Source organism: Podarcis tiliguerta (assembly GCF_965153285.1).
Source record: "Podarcis tiliguerta genome assembly, chromosome: 8".
NCBI classification, from domain to species: domain Eukaryota; kingdom Metazoa; phylum Chordata; class Lepidosauria; order Squamata; family Lacertidae; genus Podarcis; species Podarcis tiliguerta.
Genome location: NC_139541.1, coordinates 29,695,219 through 29,715,097, shown reverse-complemented (window position 1 = coordinate 29,715,097; position 19,879 = coordinate 29,695,219). Strand labels below are relative to the sequence as shown.

The window sequence follows — 19,879 nt, the reverse complement described above, 5'->3', positions numbered from 1 at the left end:
AACATTTCTCCAGGTTCCTCTACCATCAGTAGTGTAGTGGGCAGCTGCCAGGAGATGGACTTTTCAGTGGTGGCACTCTGGCTTTGAAACGTCTTCCCCAGAAAACCTCACCTAGCACCCACTCTGATGCCTCTCCAGTGCCAGGCAAAGACTTAAAAATAAATAAATTCCTATGCCTTTTTAGCTTTTTAACATCAATTGAGGTTTTATTTTTAATGTTGCTTTTGTAAGTTGCTGCTTATTTTAATATCAGTCCTAACCCCACTCCCGTAGGAATAGGACTTACCTCTGAGTAGCTTTGATTAAGACTGTTAATATGACATCGTCAGATACCTTTACCATGCATTTGAAGGTCAGGATAATGGATAATAAGTAACAAGAAAGACTCGTGTGGAAATACAATGGATCAAAACACACTACCCCAGGCCAGTTCACCAACAAGCTCCCTTTCTTCCTTCTGCCATTGCTATTCCACATCACAAGGTTGCCTTTGGAATTGCAGCTGCTTACGATATATGTCAGTTAACCAACTTGCGGCCATCCCTGCCCTCAAATGCTGTTATCAAATAGCAAAATGTGATAACTGTTTTACTACCACCCAGTCAACCCGATTGTCTTTCACCCAAACCACATACGCAGTAAGTTAAGGAGCAATTGAGTGTATCCCCAATCAAGGAAGGTGGTCTGCCATTAACCCTGTTTGAGGAAGAGAACTGTCTGCTTAATGGGTGCATGTGAGGTGGGGACAGGGAGGGAGAATGTGTGCGAGAGAAATATTGTTCTGATGTATCCGTTCTCCCTGTTTAATTTATCCCTCTTTTCTTTTTCAGGTAACAAATAAGGATGCAACAAAGATCAGTGTAAGTGTGTCTCTGTACATTCTGCTTTTCTGTAGGCATCTAGCTGGAGTAGGGGTTATCATGTAGAGCACAGCCTGTGCACATAGGAAAAACCAGTCCCTGTCGATTTCAGTTTAAAGAATCTCAGGGAGCAGGGATTGGAAGAGCCCTCCTGTTCCTGAGACCTTGGAGAGGGGCTGTGCATGAGACCTCACAAAGATGGGGCTTTGATTCGTCATGGTATACAGCCAAATCCTTGGATGTTCTCCTTGTCCACATCATGTCAACCCTCCAGACCAGGGTTGGGGAAACCTGTGGTCCTCTTTGGACTACAATGCCCATCATTCCCAGCCAGCACCACCCATGTTTTAAAAAATGATGGGAGATGTGGTCCAACAACATCTGAAGGGCTACAGGTCTGCCCTCCCACTGCACTGGATTAAGGTAGGGAACATCCCCAGCCCTATGTGGAGATGCCAGGGACTGAACCTGGGACATCAACAGGGAGGACAGATGTTCTACCACTGAGCTATATCCCTTTCCATGAAAGGAATGCTACAAGGGAGCATTTCTCATGGCAGAACTTGCAAACATATACGTAAACCCCCTGACTGCAGTGTCACAGTCTAGGACAGTGGCTCTCAAACTTTTTTCTCTGGGCCACACTTTCAGAATGAAAGTTTGCCGGTGCCACACCAACATGTTTAATTGATAAGAGATGTATTGGAAAACACAACTAGGGTTGTCCTCAGTATCACTTGATGCTCTTTCTCTTGTTTTGAAAAGATAGCTACCCATATTCGGGGGGGGGGGAACCATTATACTACATTAAAAGGTAAAGGGACCCCTGACCATTAGGTCCAGTTGTGGCCGACTCTGGGGTTGAGGCGCTCATCTCACTTTATTGGCCGAGGGAGCTGGCGTACAGCTTCCGGGTCATGTGGCCAGCATGACTAAACCGCTACTGGCAAACCAGAGCAGCGCACGGAAACGCCATTTACCTTCCCGCCAGAGCGGTACCTATTTATCTACTTGCACATTGACATGCTTTCGAACTGCTATGTTGGCAGGAGCTGGGACCAAGCAACAGGAGCTCACCCCGTCGCGGGGATTCGAACCGCCAACCTTCTGATTGGCAAGTCCTAGGCTCTGTGGTTTAACCCACAGCACCACCTGCATCCCTTATACTACATTACACTACACTGAAATGTTTCCTTGATTGTCCTGGAAACTTCCTGCCATACTTGCCATCCTCTCCTGCCACACCAGTGTGGCATGCTTCATATACCCTTTGAGAACCACTGCTCTAGGAGCTTTGCCACTTCCTTTGACTAAATATCTACTCTGAACTTAATTCCAAGTATATATCTGCACTGCAGTCAATATTCTTACTTCCCCCATCCCAAAGAACCCAGGGTCTGTGGAAGGGGGAGTCATTAATAGATTATGCCCTGCCCCATCACCAAGCTACAGTTCCCAGAATTCATCAGAGGTTGTGACTGTTAAATTGGCACAAGAGACCAAAATTAAGTTTTCTATCTTCATACATCACACATTGTGACATCTTGCAGAAGTCGTTTCACCCCTACCCAAATGAGGTGACGCACACACTTTCCCACCTGCTACATTGTTTTTTTGTTTTTAGATTATTTGGACTGATTGCATCTTAAGCTTTGGAGGCAAAGCCATCCTGGCCTGCCTCTATGAAATTTGTTTATTGCAAATGGGAGGTTGCCTTAGATCTGGAGCAGCCACCTGTAATTGGTTTCTCTACAAGCTGTTTGCTGGTGTGTGGAACGTAGATCAGTAGGAAAGGGAATTGTTGGGGTTTCTTTGATGAAGCACTTTGGAGCTGAGCTTTATTTAAATAAGGGTCAAGCTCAGGGATCCCTGATAATAACAGGCATCTTGGCAATCCTACTATTATTTCTGGTGACAAAAAAGGAATAATTAAAATATAGAAAACAGAACAATAGGAGCGTGTGTGTGTGTGTGAGAGAGAGAGAGAGAGAGAGAGAGAGAGAGAGAGAGAGAGAGAGAATATGCACATCTAAATATGGACAAGATCAGAGGAGAGGGAAATTGATAAAGTGTTTGGAGACAGAATTTCAGAGGCAGATGTTGCGGGCTGCATTTCAGACAGGGGAGCGGGAGGGAAAAGGGGAAAATATATTAGTCCCAATGCATCTATTTTTGGAAGATGATTTGGACTCACTCATGGCAACATGGCTGTGTTCAACTTTGAGGGACCTGGTGCATCTTTTCTTTCTCTGACTGGGATTTTGTGTGCTTTGCAGAGGATTAAATGCAGAAGCTGTTTTCTGTTGTTATTATTATCAGGTGAGGGGTATGAAGGGCTGCATTTGTTTTGGGGAATCAGAGATGAAGCATGAATGGCTGGATGCTGTTGGATGCACTTGTTTCTGCAAGAGTACGAGGGCAGGATTAGAGAGAGCCAGCACAGTGAGGTTGCTTTTGGACAGATGATACATTTTAAATGCATTATTGCTGGAAGCAGAGGGGGGAGCAAGGAGGATTAGTGGCTAGCTGTTGACTGCAACGGAGAAATGCATTTAATTAAGGGAAGGAGGAGATGGAATTAGTGGCCAGCATTTGATTTCGGATGAGTGACCCCATGCTTGGAAGTATTCCTTGGTGCAGGGGGCGGATAGAAATGGCCAAAAGCAATGACTTGCAGCAGTGGAATATTTGATTTTGGGGAGGAAGACAAATTGAATTTTTAAGACAGAGGGAAAGAGCAGCATCAAAAGGCTTTTTTGTTGTTGTTTAATTCCACAGAGCGTCTTTGCAAGGAGTTGTCCCTCTAACACTGTGTCAGGCATGCTGTCCATACATTGTCTATTTTTGACAAAGGGAGGGGCAGGCGTCAAGTTCCTTGAGGAGCTGCCTCATGTCCCCTGCAAGTCCAGATCCATGATCCCTCAGGTGTGAGGACCTGTGACGAAAGATGCTCTGCACATGCTCAGGGACACTCTCATTTAATGCATTACAATGTAAATTCTGTATTTCTAGGTTCGAGGACTGGTTAGCTGAGGCTCCAAACTGAGCTCTGGTTTAACCTACAAAGCACCCTTTTGCTTGTAATCTGATTAACTTCAACATCTTCCCTATGTATCTTAATGGGACATTAGAATCAACTAGAGTGCTTTTGTGGCCAGTTTCAATATTTTGTCTCCAGGGAGTTGGAGGTAGACTTTTTTTCTGCTTACAGCCAATGTGCTTGAAGCCAGATTTCCAGAGTTTTATTGTGCTTTTCACAATAACTTATTGGTGGTGGTATTACAGTTATGGGGGGGGGGATGCAATCACAAAAAATAGAGTGGGTCCCGAAAACATACATCTCAGGTTTCAAAAACAGAGGAATAGGAGGAGATGAAGCAGATATTTATTTCAGAATGCAGATGAGAAACCTGGATTTTAGAGCAAACTATTGTGTGTGTTTTTTCTACAGAAGGGACAAGGGAGTTGTAGACCTCCAGATGTTGCTGGGCTCCATTTCTCATCTGCTCTTGCCAATTCCAATTGGCAAGGACAGTAGTAGCTGTAGCCCTTGGATAGGAAATTGCTTCCAGCCAGAGGTCCAGAACTGGAAGGTGCCAGCCCTCCACAAGCCATTCTGACAGGTCATTGAGATGGGAAGGGTTCAAAATAGAGGAAGATCTGGTGATGCTGATGCTGATTTCATGAGACACTTGCATTTCATGGGAGGTACCATAGCTCAGTGGTAGAACAGCTGCTTTGCATACAGAAGATCTCAAGTTCAATCCCCTGGCATCTCCAGTTATTGAGGCTTTTTTAAAAAAGGATTGTGGGGAAAGATGAAAGGAATGACTTCTGCCTTAGACCCTGAACAGCCACTGCCTGCTAGACTAGGCAATGCTGGGCTAGATAGACAAGGTGCTCTATACCTGCCCTTCCCCTGCAGATCATCATTTGCGATATACAATTTTATAATAGCCAACCAACTAAAAGTAATCACATGGTTTGTTCCTGGCATTTTCCTGGGAAACATGGACAGCTTTGAGACTTTTTGCGCATGCAAGAAAAACATGTACATAATCAGACTCAGGTTCAGATTAATTCCTCGCTGGTACTGTACTTCCAATGTGCAAAGCAGCTTCAAGTGTGTGTTTGTCCATACAGTGTGACCAGAGACTGGTTTATCTTCAGCGTGCATATTGACCAAATCCTGCACAGCCACCTAGTGTACCATTGGCAGACACTATGTAAACATGAAACATGTAAACACTATGGCACTCGATGTTGTAAAATGCAAAGCCCATCTGTAGTTACTGAAGATAGCTTATTTGTGCAGGAGGGACTTTGTTCCCAATTTTACCTTGTGGACCACCCCGAGATCTTTTGATGAAGGGCAGTACAGTAGTACCTCGGGTTAAGTACTTAATTCGTTCCGGAGGTCCGTTGTTAACCTGAAACTGTTCTTAACCTGAAGCACCACTTTAGCTGATGGGGCCTCTTGCTGCTGCCGCACCGCCGGAACACGATTTCTGTTCTCATCCTGAAACAAAGTTCTTAACCTGAAGCACTATTTCTGGGTTAGCGGAGTCTGTAACCTAAAGCGTATGTAACCCGAGGTGCCACTGTATATAAATCTAATTTTAAAAAATATATGTCAGAGTTGCAGTATTAAGGCTGCAAGCATACACACACTTACTTAGGAATTTTTTTGGCGGGGGGAGGTTGAAATACCAGGGAGGGATAGTTTCCCCAAACTCCCAGTGGCTACAAGCTCTAGGCAGTTCTGCATACGTGTATTTAGAAACATAGTGTGCATGTAAATCAGTCATAGCTGGAAATCTAGTATGTGAGCACATTGCATAAGAGAAGGTCTGGTGTGTGCCCACAGTTGCTTGTTCGCCATATAGCTGTAAGCTGTGGGTGCAGTGGCGTAGCGTGGGGGGTGCAGGGGGGGCCGGCCGCACCGGGCACAACATCGGGGGGGGCGCGCTCGCACTCGCAGCTCTCTGCCCCTACCTGGCTCACTCACTCTCTCTCACTGCAGTGCTGGCTGTGCGAATCCGCCGCCCACTGTGGAGGGGAGGGTGCCAGGCGTGCGGTGCGGTGCGGAGAGAGAGCGAGGGACTATCTCGGGGAGGGACAGTGCAGCGGGGGGGGGGTGAAAATTACTTGCCTTGCCCCGGGTTAGGGGGCGCAAATTACTTGCCTTGCCCCGGGTGCTGACAACTCACGCTACGCCACTGTGTGGGTGGAAAGGATTGAGGGTTCATGTGAGCACACCTCCTTGGGGAGGAGGGTATTTTATGAAAATTATGCAGCTTTGCTTATTTGCACCTAACAGGGCAATCCTTTGCACACCTGCTTGCAAACTTTACAGCCAGGAAAGTCTGCAGCTTCGATCTTGACTGTACAGTGGTGGCAAGGGCGGGGAATGAAGGGGAACACAGACGGCATATAGGATATTTCTAGAGGGGCGAGTTGTCTCTCACATGTTCAGATCTCCAAAAGAAAAATATGTTCATGGCAGGAGTCCAGCAAGTGGAAGGGTGGGACAAGTGGGAGGCAAGCGCCTTATATACATCGCGGGTTTTTTTCGAGCTGTGCGCTGGAACAGACCCCAAGCTCCTTCCTCATCCCGGGAAACCAGTCCTGCTGGACGGCTAAGGCGTCTCTCTCTCGCTCTCTCTCGCTCTCTTTGCAGACGGTGCGCGTCCAGGGCAACGACATCTCCCACCGGCTGCGGCTGTCCGGTGTGCGGCGACAGGACGAGGGCGTGTACGAGTGCCGCGTGTCGGACTACGGCGACGAGGACACTCAGGAGCACAAGGCCCAGGCGCAGCTGCGCGTCCTGGCGCGCTTCTCCCCGCCCGACGTGCAGGCGGCCGAGGCGGTCTCGCACATCCAGAGCAGCGGCCCGCGCAGGAGTAGCCCGCCCGGGCGAGCCACGGCCGAGCCGCGCCTGGGGGACAAGCGTCTCCTGCCGGCGCAGGGCGAAGCAGCAGCCTCTTCTTCCTCCTCGTCGTCAGCAGCCTCCATCCCCGCCGCGGCTTCCTCGTCGTCGTCCTCTTCCTCCTCCAACTCCAGCACCACGACTATCGTGGCGGCGGCGGCAGCAGCAGCAGCGTCGTCGGCCTCGCCTCCGCCGGGCAAAGCCACCATCCTTCGCCAGCAGCACGGATCAGGTAGGTGGAGGCGCAGCGACACCCGACGGGGCGCGGCGAGAAGCGCAGGGATCTTCGCGCGGCGCGGCTGGAAGAGCATATCTGGCAGCCGGCGAATGTGGACCATGTCGAGGCCTTGCCAAAAAGTGAGCCGGCGGGGTATGGCTGGGTGTATGAAGTAGCATCTCCCGGGAAATGGAAATATTGGGCTCCCTTTTCTGCTTGGGAGAAGCCGAGTGCCAGTTTGGAGTCCGCTTTGGGTCTCCTTTCCCAGCTCCTTCATACAAAGGCATATGGTGTGTTTGGACGAGAAACGTCAAATCCTTGTTCACCTCCTCTTCCTTGAGAAAATATTTCCCGACTATGCCGGGCTAAATTGTCAGAAGTTTTACATGAGCGAAAAGATAACAAAATGTACACACAGAATGAGAATTATGCTGTTGGGACTTAATAATTTTTTCTGAGTTTTTAAAATCTCATTTTGGTGGCTCATATGAATTTAATCACCCTCCAACAGCGGGAGGAAATGATAGATAGATAGATAGGTGAACTCTTTACTACTTAGAGCTGCAACATTTCTTGGTTTGTGTAACATTTCTGAGAATTGAGTCTCATGTAGGCAGAAATAACTTAACAGATAGAAAATTGTCATTTCCCCAACACATTCATTTTTGCTCATGCCTATTTAGTATTCTCTGGTTTGTTTTTTTTTATTTAATTCCCCCACCACACCACCACCATCTAATATTTTTGTAAGAGTTCAGATATATTTCTGAGCAACTTCTCACAGAATTGTAGAAAAGTAGAGTTGGAAGGGCCCCCAAGGGTAATCTAGTCCACCTCCCTGCAATGCAGGAATAATAGCTAAAGAACCCCTGACAGATGGCCATCGAACCTCTGTCTTAAAAAACCCAATGAAGAAGAGTCCACCACCTTCTGAGGGAGTCTGTTCCACTGTCAAATAGCTCTTAATGATTCTCAGAAAGATTCATGCTCTGGATAGTGCAGTTGAAAAGCTCACACCTTTTCATAGGAACTATTTTTTTTACTGCTCAGTACCAGAAAGTGGTCGTAATACACCACTGAAAATGTGGGCTCCATGCAAATTTTGCCTCACTGGGCGCCATTCAGTCTACATGATGGGGATAATAGGTTTATACTATCTTACAATGTTATTATAATGATTATAGGGATAATTTATGTGAATTGTTTTCAGTCCTGTAAAGTACACTATTGTCAATTGCCATTTGGCGGAAGCAAAAATGTTTTCTCCCACAAGCCTTCGGTGACAGTTTTAAAGAGTTCTGTCCCGCTGCAAAAATTAGCACTGGGGAAATGTTTGTAATAGGGATCCTGCTGAGGCCGCCTTGACTCTTTCTGTGATATGTTTTGTTTTGTTGTGACGCCTGTGCTGGAACTGACTCCCTTGGCAGTAGGGCCTGTGGATTTCAAAGAAGCTTATTTCCAGGTGTGATTGAGAATGTAAGAATTGGATAGCAATTCCACAAGACTGTTTGCTTGTGGGAAAGGTAGCAGGCATGGGGAAGTGGGTGCTTAGAGCAGATAGTAAACAAGCTCTGTACATATCAACAGAAGAGAAGATATATGTGCTTCTGAAGATCAAACTATCAACTATCCCTTGTTTATTGGTCTGCTGCATGAGAGCATATTCTTCCTCAACCTGGTGGTCTCTAGATGTTGTTGAACTACAGCTCCTATAATACCTAGAACATAGGAAGCTTCCTTATCCTTATGAGTCAGACCATTGATCCCTCAAGGGGGTGGCATGCATTTGGGACTTTTTAGTTTAGAAGAGCACGACAGAAGTTTATAAAATGATGCATGGCATAGAGAAAGGGGATGAAGAAAAGTCCCCTCTCCACTCATGACGCTAGAATGCATGGACTTCTGTCCAATGAAGTTGAACATTGGAAGATTCAGAAAAGATAAAAGGAAGCATCTTCACACAGCACATGGTTAAACTATGGAATTCTCTCCCACGGGAGGCAGTGATAGCCACCAACTTAGATGGCTTTCAGAGAGGATTAGTCAAATTCATGGAGGAGGAGAAAACTATTGATGGCTACTTGCCATGGTTGGTAGGCGCTGCTTCCACAGTTGGAGGCAGCAAGGCTTCTGAATACTGATTGCTGAAAACCACGGGATGGGAGGGTGCTCTTGTGCTTGAATCCTGCTTGCTGGTCTCCCACTGGCACCAGCTCAAGTGAGAACAGGATGTTGGAATAGGTGGGTCACTGACCTGATGATGCTCTGCCCCTGAGTTGCAGCCTTTTCCCCGACCACAGGTCATGCCAACTGGAGCTGATAGAAGAGCATTTTGGAGGGTAAAAGTATGTGTGCTCTGAACTAGAAAATCCTCCATTATGAACACTCATAGCCATTCCTTTTCAAGCCTTGGTTTCATCTGTGAAGTGGTAACAATAATGCTGAACTTTCCTAAAAAGTGCTGTTGTAAGAAATTCTTGGACATTGGAAGGTTGTGACATTAGAACAATAGAACACTGCCTCCATTTTCCAATACTTTTCTCCACTTTGGAGAGGAAAGTGTTGTTGCACTCAGGTCCTGCTTGTGTGCCTTCCATAAACATCCATTGTGGATGTTGGGCGAAATGGACTACTGGCCTGATCCAGAAATGATTTTGTTATGTTTTAAAACGCTGAACGATAATATGATGTGTAGTGTAGAGCAGAGTGTCCCCCAGATGTTGTTGGATTACAACTCCCATCATCTCTGACCATTGGCCATGTTTACCGGGGCTGATGGGAGTCCAATAATATATGGATGGCACCATGCTGCCCCCCCCCCCGATTAAGAGTACTAGACGTCCAAAACAAACATCCCAGGAAAAAAACTTCCAGCAAGATGAAAGAGAGTACATTCTAAGTCAACATCACATTTCTTACTGCATTAATTTCAGTGCTTAGCAGAGTTCAGTACTGGTCACACTATGTTTAACAGAGACAGATCTGGCATGCTATGCTCAGAGGGTTACAGCTGTATGTTGTCATAAACTGTCACAACAAATTTTTGCTGGGCTTTATTCATGCCTCGGCCACCATTTCCCCTCTAAACACAAATATGTAGAGCAAGAGGTCATTTCTGTCTGTATCAAGACTGGTTCATGTTGCTGTTTATGATAGATGAGCTGACTCCAGACAGAGCTGTGAAGGAGTATGTGGTACTTTTTTGCCCGCTGGTTCCTATCAATGTGGCATAGATCCTAGAAGTAGAGTAACTGTGTCTGCTTGATACAATGAGAAAAACCTCTCCTTCCAGGAAGGAAGGAGGAAAATCACCCCCTGGGGAAGCGGACTCCATGAAGGTTGTTAACTTCATGCTTTAGAAGGGAGCTTCCCTTAAGCATTTTGCTTAAGTGTTGGAAATAGTGGTGGTCAATTCCTAGTGCTAGTTTTGACCTATAAAGCCTCATGTCGCTCAGGGCCCCAGTAGGTTAGGGACCACCTTTCCCTGCATGAACCCACCTAGATCCTGCATTCATCATCTGAGCCCCTTCTCCATTTGCCCCCTCCAAGGGAGCTGCAGAGGGTAGTAATATGAGAACAGACCTTTTTAGTGGTGACTCCCCAATTGTGGAATGCTCTTCAAAGAGAAATGTGCTTGGTTGCGCTTGGTAAAGGCCATCATTAACAACTTTTAGGTGCCAGGCAAAGACATTCCTGTTCACCCAGTCGTTTGACTCTCAATTGCTGTTCACATGGAATGATGATATCCTAATCTGCATTGGCGTTCATCTTTTAGTAGGATGGAGTTGGATTTCCCCCCTCTTTTTTATGGTATTGGAGGATGAGCACTTTTAGTCAATTAATGATCTTTTGTCTTTTTGATGAATTTTAAATTCTGTATCGTGTATGCCTTTAGAATTGTAAGTCATTTTTAAACATTTTTGTTGTAAGCCACAAATAAATGATGATAGTGGTGGTGGTGGTGGTGATAGGTAGACCCCTTGAAACTGATGGTTATTGCTAAGTCCATTAACTTCAGTGTGTCTGATCTAAGTAGAACACGGATGGAAAGAACCCAGTAATGAAAACAAGATGGTGATGATGGTCATGGTGCTGGTGGTAGCGGACTAGACCAACCCTTCTAGACCAATCCAGCAGGGCTGTTCTTTTGCTGCATCAATGGAGGTTGCCCCATTAGGATAGCACTGCCCCGCCAACCTCAATATGACCCACTGGCCTGCCTTACTACTTGCAATAAATCTAGGCGGTTCAGCTTCCTCCTCTTTAGTCTTTCTATTGCCCTTGTAGACCTCAGCAGGGAACAGAATGGCAACCAAATTAGTAGGCTCCGCCTGGCTTTGGCACCACCTACTGTTGGCCTCCCTGCATTTCACCTTTACCAGTCACAATGGGCACCAGGTACTGCTGATGCAAAGATTTAGGTAATCAATTTGAATCAGAGTAGACATATTGAAATGAATGGCACTTAGCCCATGTTGTCCATGTATTTTAATGGGTCTACTTTTGAGTAAAACTGAGTTGATGCCTCTTTTGGTCTGTGCTGCCTGCACTCACCCTGCTAGAGTCAGAGCTGGTATTTAGTGCAGCTTGCATGCATCAAATATGGAAATTTATGGTTGAAAACTGTTCCATCTAGAGGTGCCTTTAGGAGATGAAAGCATGTATCCAGTGTCAGCCATGCTCTGCAGAGATCTATTGCAAGTAATGAACAAAACAAACTTATGACCTTTAATTTTAATAGGTCTACTCTGAGTAAAGGTTAGTTGGATACAGCCCATGTTCTCTATGCTCACCATGGGTAAGCAGTGGCTGAGAGGCGGATGCAGGAATCTACATTCCTGCACGCAACGGGAAGCAACTTTTCTTCACTTTTTAAAAGGTTATTTTGTGTTTAGTTTTTGCACAAGGGATGAGCAGGTGTAAACAATGCATGAATTCAGAAAATTACATTGTGTGGTATGGCTTATTATTTAAATAAGAGGAATGGAGTAAATCTTGTATGAAAATCATACTTGGGTCCTCTTACATGGAAGCTCTTTCCCTGTCCATAGAAGTGCAGACATTAACTGATAGCAGGGTAGAGACGAGGAGACAAGGGCACTCTCTCTGTGTGTAATGGCATACTTTTCTAAATAAGTGTTGGGCAGAACCTCTTGTGATGAAAAAATTGCATCCCTCCCAAGTAAATTGTTACTAGCCGCCACTGTGCCTACCGACCTTCAGCATCCTTAACAAACCACAGCTCCCATGATTATTTGGGAGGAAGCCGTTACTGCTTTTATTTATTTGTTTTTAAGATGTCTATACCACCCTTCATCCTGAGGATCTCAGGGTGGTTTACAATATAAAAACATGAAAATGCATAACATAATAACAAACACAAAGAGTGAACAAAACCCCACCATTTAAAATGCCATAGATGGTTGGTTTAGTCCAAGGCCTGGGAGAAGAGGAATGTTTTTATCCGGTGCCTAAAGAGATGTAACGAAGGCACCAGGTGAGCCTCCCTAGGGAGAGCGTTCCACAAGCAGGGAGCCACCACAGAAAAGGCCCGTTCCTGAGTTGCCAAACCCCAAAACTCTTGCGAACGAGGCACACGAAGAATGGCCTCAGATGACGATGGCACGGTCTGGGTTGGTTCATATGGGGAGAGGCAGTATGATACTGCTTTGGATTTACAGTGCAGATGGGGCCTGAGCCTTCTGACTATCAAAGAGAAAAATCAAGCTTCCCTCACAGCTGATTTATTTAGCCTTGCGTAGACCGCCTGTGGGTTGTGAAGTGCATATGCCCTAATGAAACAGCCAGATCAGATTGTAATGGGCACAAAGCCACGCTAACAGATGGGCATAAACATTTGCAGCTAAAAGAGCATGTCAGATATGTCTGTTAGGGCAAAGATCCCCTGCCCCTGATAATCTGGCCTTATCTTTTCTATCTGCTCTATATCTCTGGTGGTTGGACATGTTCGTGAACAGGGAACACCGTGTTAACAAACCATTTGAAGCCTCCTGCACTGATGATTGGGCAGGGAATGTTGCAGCCAGTTAACGGAGAGGCAATCTTAGATCACAAGTGAGTGCAAAGTGAGAAGGTGTATGATGGGTGGAGCCAGTCCCAGAATGTGTTCTGAAGACACAGCTTTGCAGGTCTGGGTCTGGTCAGTGCCTTCATGGGGCATCTTCTAGGGAAGTCCTATTATGAGGGGATCCCAACAGGCGTCAGGAGGGTGCTGAAAGTGTTCCAGAGCAATATGAAAAGGCAGCATCCAGGAAGAGTCAGTTTCAGTCCTCAGCATGAAGCAGGAGGAGAAGGAGGGGAAAACAGGATTGAAAGAGGAGTGACACTGAGAGGACAAGGAAAGAGAGGCAGGTGAGGGGAGGTGGAGGAGGAGGAGGAGGCAGAAGAGACAGACAGCGAAGCAATACCTCAAAGGGAAAAGTGCAGGAGGGAAAGAGCAGTGAAAGAGTAAAAAGCGGGAGGCCAGAGGGAGGGAGGGAATGAAGGAGGGAGGGGAAAGAGCTGACAGGAAAATTATTTGTTTATTTATTTATATCCCCCCCATTTCCCCCGGCTGGAACTCTAAAACAGAGGAGTATCCAGTGATGCAGAGGGGTAACTAAACTCTAAGAGCAAAGCCTCTTCCAGGAGGTTCTTTGCAAAGAAGAGGCCTTCTGAGGCTCTGAGGACTCCTGGGCCAGGAAAAACATGGCGCCTTCCCTGAGTTCTGTTATGGTAAAACGAAGGCATGTGAATGGAAGAAGCACATAAGCAAACAATGGGAGAGTGCTGGTGCAAGCTCTTAAGCACTGGATTTATGTGCTGATGTCAGGTCTGTCCCCGTCAAAAGTCTATCCCAGGGCAGTCCACAGGTGGCCCTTGAGACCTTTTCTGATGGCCCTCAGCAACATTTGACACCCCACCCCACTGGGCTTTGGGAAGGAGGCATGAGGGCTCTGACAGGGTCCTAGAGCCCTCCATCCTCCTTCCCAAAGCCTAGTTAATGCTTCCCCAGCTTTGGGAAGGGGGTGGGAGGGCTTTAGGACCCTGGCAGAGCCTTGTGCCTCCTTTCCAAAGCCCAGTGCCTTGCTTAGCCTGGGAAGGCAGCGCAAAGGGGTACGTCAAGTTTTGGCCTCTGGAAAAGGTGGGGTGAGGAGTGGATGGTTCATTATAAGTGGACCACGAATGCACTATTATTGCATCATGGACATGTTTGTGGACTGCTGCCCCAGGGAGGCTCACTTGGCACCATCATTACATAGTTGCAGGAGCCGGGGGGGGGGGGCATTTCTTTTCCACTAGGCCTCTGTGCCTAGTGGAAGTCTCTGTATTGGAGGGTGAAGGGAGTTTCCAGGAGGTCTTCAGTTTTGTGATGTACTAGCAGATGTTTGCGGTACATTTTGTATCCTTGCCTAATTACTGAAGCATTAATAGCACCTCTGCATTTGTTTGATTTAACCTTTCTGATCCTGAGGTTAATAAAATGTGTGTTTTTGGCAGACGCTCTGTGAATACTGTGTTTAAAAGCAGCTGTACAAGAAATAGATGCTCAAAACTAAACTCATTAAATGTTTTAATGCATTTGCCTAAGATAATGTTTTTCTCATATATATATATATATATATACACACACACACACACACACACACATATATATATATATATATATATGCATCCTAGTTTATTTTGGGATGGCAGGACCTGACAATTGTGGTTGACTCTGCTTCTCCTTTTTCCAATCTGAAATTCAGATCTCCGTCTTTTTGCAGCGATCGGAAGGTTTTTCTTTTATAAAATCCTCATTAAAATCCATCAGCATTTTAGTGAGAATGTCTCCTAGTAAATACATTTTTAGATGCAGTTTGGACTCATGAACACATCTTTTCAAGCCGTTGTTCCTAATACAATGTTCTCTTGCATGTTATTTTCACTAATATCTTCAATCGGTACGCACACTTTCCCATAATATGTGTTTTTTCTGAACATTGGTTGGACAACTGAATTGCAAAATTTGGATAAATGCCAGTTTCAAAGCACTGCTGTGTTTCAGTTTGCATACTGAGAGTGTGATTTGGCTTTGCATGTGTACTGAATTTCTTCTCCATCCCTATCTCTGACATCGCCAGTCTTAAAAGGATCAGGTAGAAAGTGATGGGAACTTTAGACTCTTAACGAGCTGCTGCCATTCAAAGCAGATAACAGTGGGCTCTAGTCACTCAAGTTAATTGTGCATAGCCAAAGACCTTTACAAAATACAAAATTTGCAAAGCAACACAAGAATTAGAGGGAAATATTGTTATGGAAGCTCACAAGACAACTGTTAATAGCTGTGTATACCATCCTAAGGGTAACAAAGCATGGGATTAAAATACATTATAATTATTGATATGGCTAGGGTTGTGAGATGGCCGGGGAAAATATTTGGGCCTGGTGTAAGGCAACTTCCCATGTTGCTAATATTGTCCTTCCCCAATTATCCTAGTCAATAGACTTTGGATGTGGAACCTGATGCCCTACAGCTACTATCAGGCTGAACCAGCATGTGAATGATCAGGGATCATTAGTGTTGTAGTCCAACAGTACTGAACTAGACGAGCCAATGGTCTGGCTCAATATAAGGCAGCTTCCTATGCAGCTTCCTATAATAGGAGGCACCTGTGTGGTTGCTAGACTCCAATTCCCATCAGTCCCAGCCAACATGACAAATGGTCAAGGATGATGGGAGTTGTAGTCCAGCAGTATCTGGGAGAAATACCACATTGGCTACCCCTGGTACATACTGTCACTTCACTAACAGACCCTCCAGGTGTCCCTATGTTCCAGGGACAGTTCTGGATTTACAGAAGCCGTTCCTGTGTCTGATTTGATCCTGGAATATCCCACTTTTCCTTAGGATGTCCCTGTTTTCATTGGAGAAATGCTGGTGGGAATAGCGTTATGCAACTCCCAAACTAAGGAGTTAAGTAACTATACAGCCTTTAGAAGACATCTGAAGGCAGCCTTGTATAGGGAAGTTTTTTGACGTTTAATGTTTTATTATGTTTTTATATATGTTGGGAGCCATCCAGAGTGACTGGGGCAGCCCAGTCAGATAGGTGGAGTATAAATATGATGGTGATGGTGATGGTGATGGTGATGGTGATGGTGATGGTGATGGTGATGGTGATGATGAAATAGGACATTCTTCTTTTCATCAGAGAAATATTGGAGGGTGTTCACTGTTTGCCCATTTTAACAACTAAGGGCTACAGCATTGTTTCCTGATGTAGAAGAAATCTGGGTCCAGCAGCTAGTCTACTTATCCTAGGTATATTAAATACCACAAAGGATATTTGCCATAACTGAAATCAAGATAGGGTTCTTAAATGTCACTAGGCAAGAAACATGCAAAAGGAACTTCTTATTAAACATGCATCACTAGAGGTTTTTTAAAGCCAGGCTTATTAAGCACTCCCTTGAATTGTGGTGAGGTCAAGCGAGGGAACAAGGGGTTGTTGTTTCTTTGTAATGGGATGTTGATAAATTCCTAGAATATGAAAAATGTCCTTAGAGTCCACCAGAGGAAACAGATAGGTGGTTGAACTTCCTCATTAGGAAGGTTTGTGATGGTCGAGAGCTTATATGTGGCAGTGCTTAATTCTTAAAATGAGGGTTCAGACATGCGTAGAATGTGGAGTCCCTGCTATGAACACACACTCTTTTAAAAAAAAAAAGAGTCTCCAAGCACCTTAAGGACTAGTAGATTTATTGTGGTGGCTGTTTTCCTAGATTAGAGCTCATTTCGTCTGATGCATGGCTGGAACATTGTTCTCAGATGGCTGATGTACAGACAGGAATGCAAAAAGAGGAGTCCCCAAAGGTACACAGGAGATTATTCACAGGTACACAGAATATCTGCCTCTTAAAGATGGAGGTGGATCTGCATGAGAGCTGGATTTTATCTTTCCCAAAATAGGGGATTGGCCTTTGTATGTTTCATCTTTCCAGCAACCCTGGGTGCTACATGAAACCTGCAAAGGTTGTAGTTTAGGGCTCCTCCAAGCTTACAGAGAGGTTAGACTCTATTCAGTCTTTTCAGTCCTGATTCAGTCTATTTCAGTCCTGATTTGTTTGTGCAGAGGTCAGTGCTGGATTACCGAATAGGTAGGCTAAGCATGTGTTTAAGCCACAAGCAAAACAGGAACACCCAACTAGAATTGAGGATTTTTTTTAATTAAAAAAGAAAAAGAATTTGACATTTGTTTTTTTAAAAAAATCATCAAAGTAGTCATCATTCTTCTAATGTTGATTATTACTAAATGCTCCGCAGATCACTCTTTTTCTTGACTGTAATGAAAAAATCCTCAGATGACAACAATATGTAAGGACAGATTTGATTCACTTTCTCCACCGTGCCTGGAAGCGGGCCTGCTTTGTCGAGTCAGCTTCAATGAACTTTTCAAGAATTTTGCCATCAGAAAACTAGAAAGAAGCTGTTTTAATTTCAGCATGAATAGCAGATTTGTCACATTTTAAAAAAAAACTTTCCATTTTATAATTTCGTGTTGTTTTTATTTAGAATTGTGTATGGAGGGGCACCATTATCTTTTCAGTGTTTAGGGCCTCTAAAGGTTTTAATCTGGCCCTGGGAGAGATTATACGACAATGAGCCCCATCGTGGGGATTCGAACCACCGACCTTCTGATCAGCAAGTCCTAGGCTCTGTGGTTTAACCCACAGTGCCACCAGCGTCTCTACCTTGAGAATGGCCTACATTTAAAGCAGTAATATGTCACTTTAAACAGCCATGGCATCTCCCAAAGAATCCTGGGAACTGTAGTTTGTTATGGGTTCTGAGAGTTGTTAGGAGACTCCTTTGCTATAGCAATCTGTACAGCAATCAAAGAGTAGTTCTGTACGTGGCATAGGGGGTCTCCTAACAGTTTACAATAGAAACAAATTAAGTTATAAGGCTCCTTTTGTGGGGTGTTTGCAGCAATAGAATAACCTTTACGCCTTTAGGGTTTGTCATTATCTGATGGGGCAGGTCTTTCCTCTAATCCAGATGTGTGTGGGATGACTTACAGATATATAATTATGTGGAGTAGGTGGGAGAGACACCCTGTAAAAACTTCTCTCCTTTAAAAAAATAAAATTGGAAGAGACAACCAATATAGTCATTAACTGTGAAATGTCTGAGAAAAGAGAAAGACTGTTCCCACTGAGAGTTCACAAACCCAAGATTTGCTTGTAAATACATCCATCAATGCTGTGAGTCTACCCCCCCCCCAAAAAAAAAAGTTTTGCTAGCGCAGTCGCTTTCATATACCTATAGTAGTCACTGATAGTATGTTAGCAGCTTGGAATCTGAAGCTCCAGGATCATATGGGCTAATGACAGTGGACAACAGCATCCGCCTCTAAGGCCACTACCTTGAAATGTGCTGCACTCAAGAAAGCTGCCAATTTAGGATACCCTCACTGCTCTCACCACCCAAAATCCCTGGGACAACAGGAGCAGCATTGAGGCCAAGTGGATACCCAAACTAGGAAGTTCAATGACTATCTGGCAACACAAGGTCTCCAATATTGAGTTCTATGTGACTTCAGAATCATGCTCTGTATCATGGCTATGCTGATGCTCTAGAAAGCGGTGGGGCAACTAAAAAAAATGTTCAGGTGATGCTAAGCTACTGCTAATGCAACACCCCTTCTTTCCCATTTCCGAGTTCTGCTTTACTGCTTAGCTCAGGGGTAGAGAACCCTGTGACCCTTAAGATATGGTTTGGATTCCCAACATTTGATCACTCTGGCTGAAGTTGATGGGAGTTGGAGCCCAACAATGTTTGGAGGGCAACAGGTTTCTCATCCTTGCCTTAGCTGGACAAGTCCTCTGGTTTTTTGAAAACCTTCTTGCTGATCTGCTGGACAGCTCCTTTCATAATACAGCTGCGGTAGCAGGAACTGCAACAGTAAATAGGTGCTTAACAGGGCAGTTGTATACAGTGGTACCTCTGGTTAATAACTTAATTCATTTTGGAGATCCGTTCTTAACCTGAAACTGTTCTTAACCTGAAGCACCACTTTAGCTAATGGGGCCTCCAGCTGCCGCAGCGCCGCCAGAGCACAATTTCTGTTCTTAACCTGAAGCAAAGTTCTTAACCCGAGGTACCAGCGGAGTCTGTAACCTGAAGCATCTGTAAGCCGAGGTACCACTGTATATGCTTCCCAGGCATAAGCCCCCTTGAGTTCAATGGGACTTACTCCCAGGTAAAGATCAAACCATAAGAACATAAAAAGAGCCTGCTGGATCAGACCATCTAGTCCAGCATCCTGTTCTCACAGTGGCCGAACAGCTGCCTGTGAAAAAACAGCAAGCAGGATACGAACTCAAGAGCCCTCTCTCCTTCTGTGGTTCCCAGCAACTGGTATTCAGAAGCATTGCTGCCTCCAACTGTGGAGGCAGAGCATTGTGGCCAGTAGCCATTGATAATCCTCTCCTCCATGAATTGGTCCATTCCTCTTTTAAATCCATCCAAGTTGGTGGCCATCTCTGCCTCCTGTGGGAGTGAGTTCCATAGTCTAACTATGTGCTATGTAAAGAAGTCCTTCCTTTCATCTTAGTTAAGAATATAAGAAGAGCCTGCTGGATCAGGCCAATGGCCCGTCTAGTCCACCATCCTGTTCTCAAAGTAGCCAATCAGATGCCTGTGGGAAGCCTGCAGGACAAGAGCACCTGCGATTCTCAGCCACAAACATACAGAGGCATGATGTCTCTGACACTGGAGGTGGTTCCATGCTGGAGTCTTTTTCCTTCTTTCTTTTCTGTGAAGCAAAGCCAACATTTTTATTAACAAGGGCCAAAAAGGTCTGGAAGTAGAGAAGAAAAGCACAG

The 19,879-nt window shown here is 45.2% G+C and overlaps 1 protein-coding gene across 2 annotated transcripts in view; it reads left to right on the top strand.

Annotated features, from left to right (window-relative positions):
- Nucleotides 1–19,879, top strand: part of VSTM2B (V-set and transmembrane domain containing 2B) — a 38,070-nt gene that overhangs the window by 9,703 nt on the left and 8,488 nt on the right. For both annotated transcript variants that reach the window (XM_083451974.1, XM_083451973.1), the window contains exons 4-5: nucleotides 831–860; nucleotides 6,541–7,021. In XM_083451974.1, coding sequence (XP_083308100.1) covers nucleotides 831–860; nucleotides 6,541–7,021 — 511 coding nt within the window. The remainder of the gene's footprint in view (nucleotides 1–830; nucleotides 861–6,540; nucleotides 7,022–19,879) is intronic.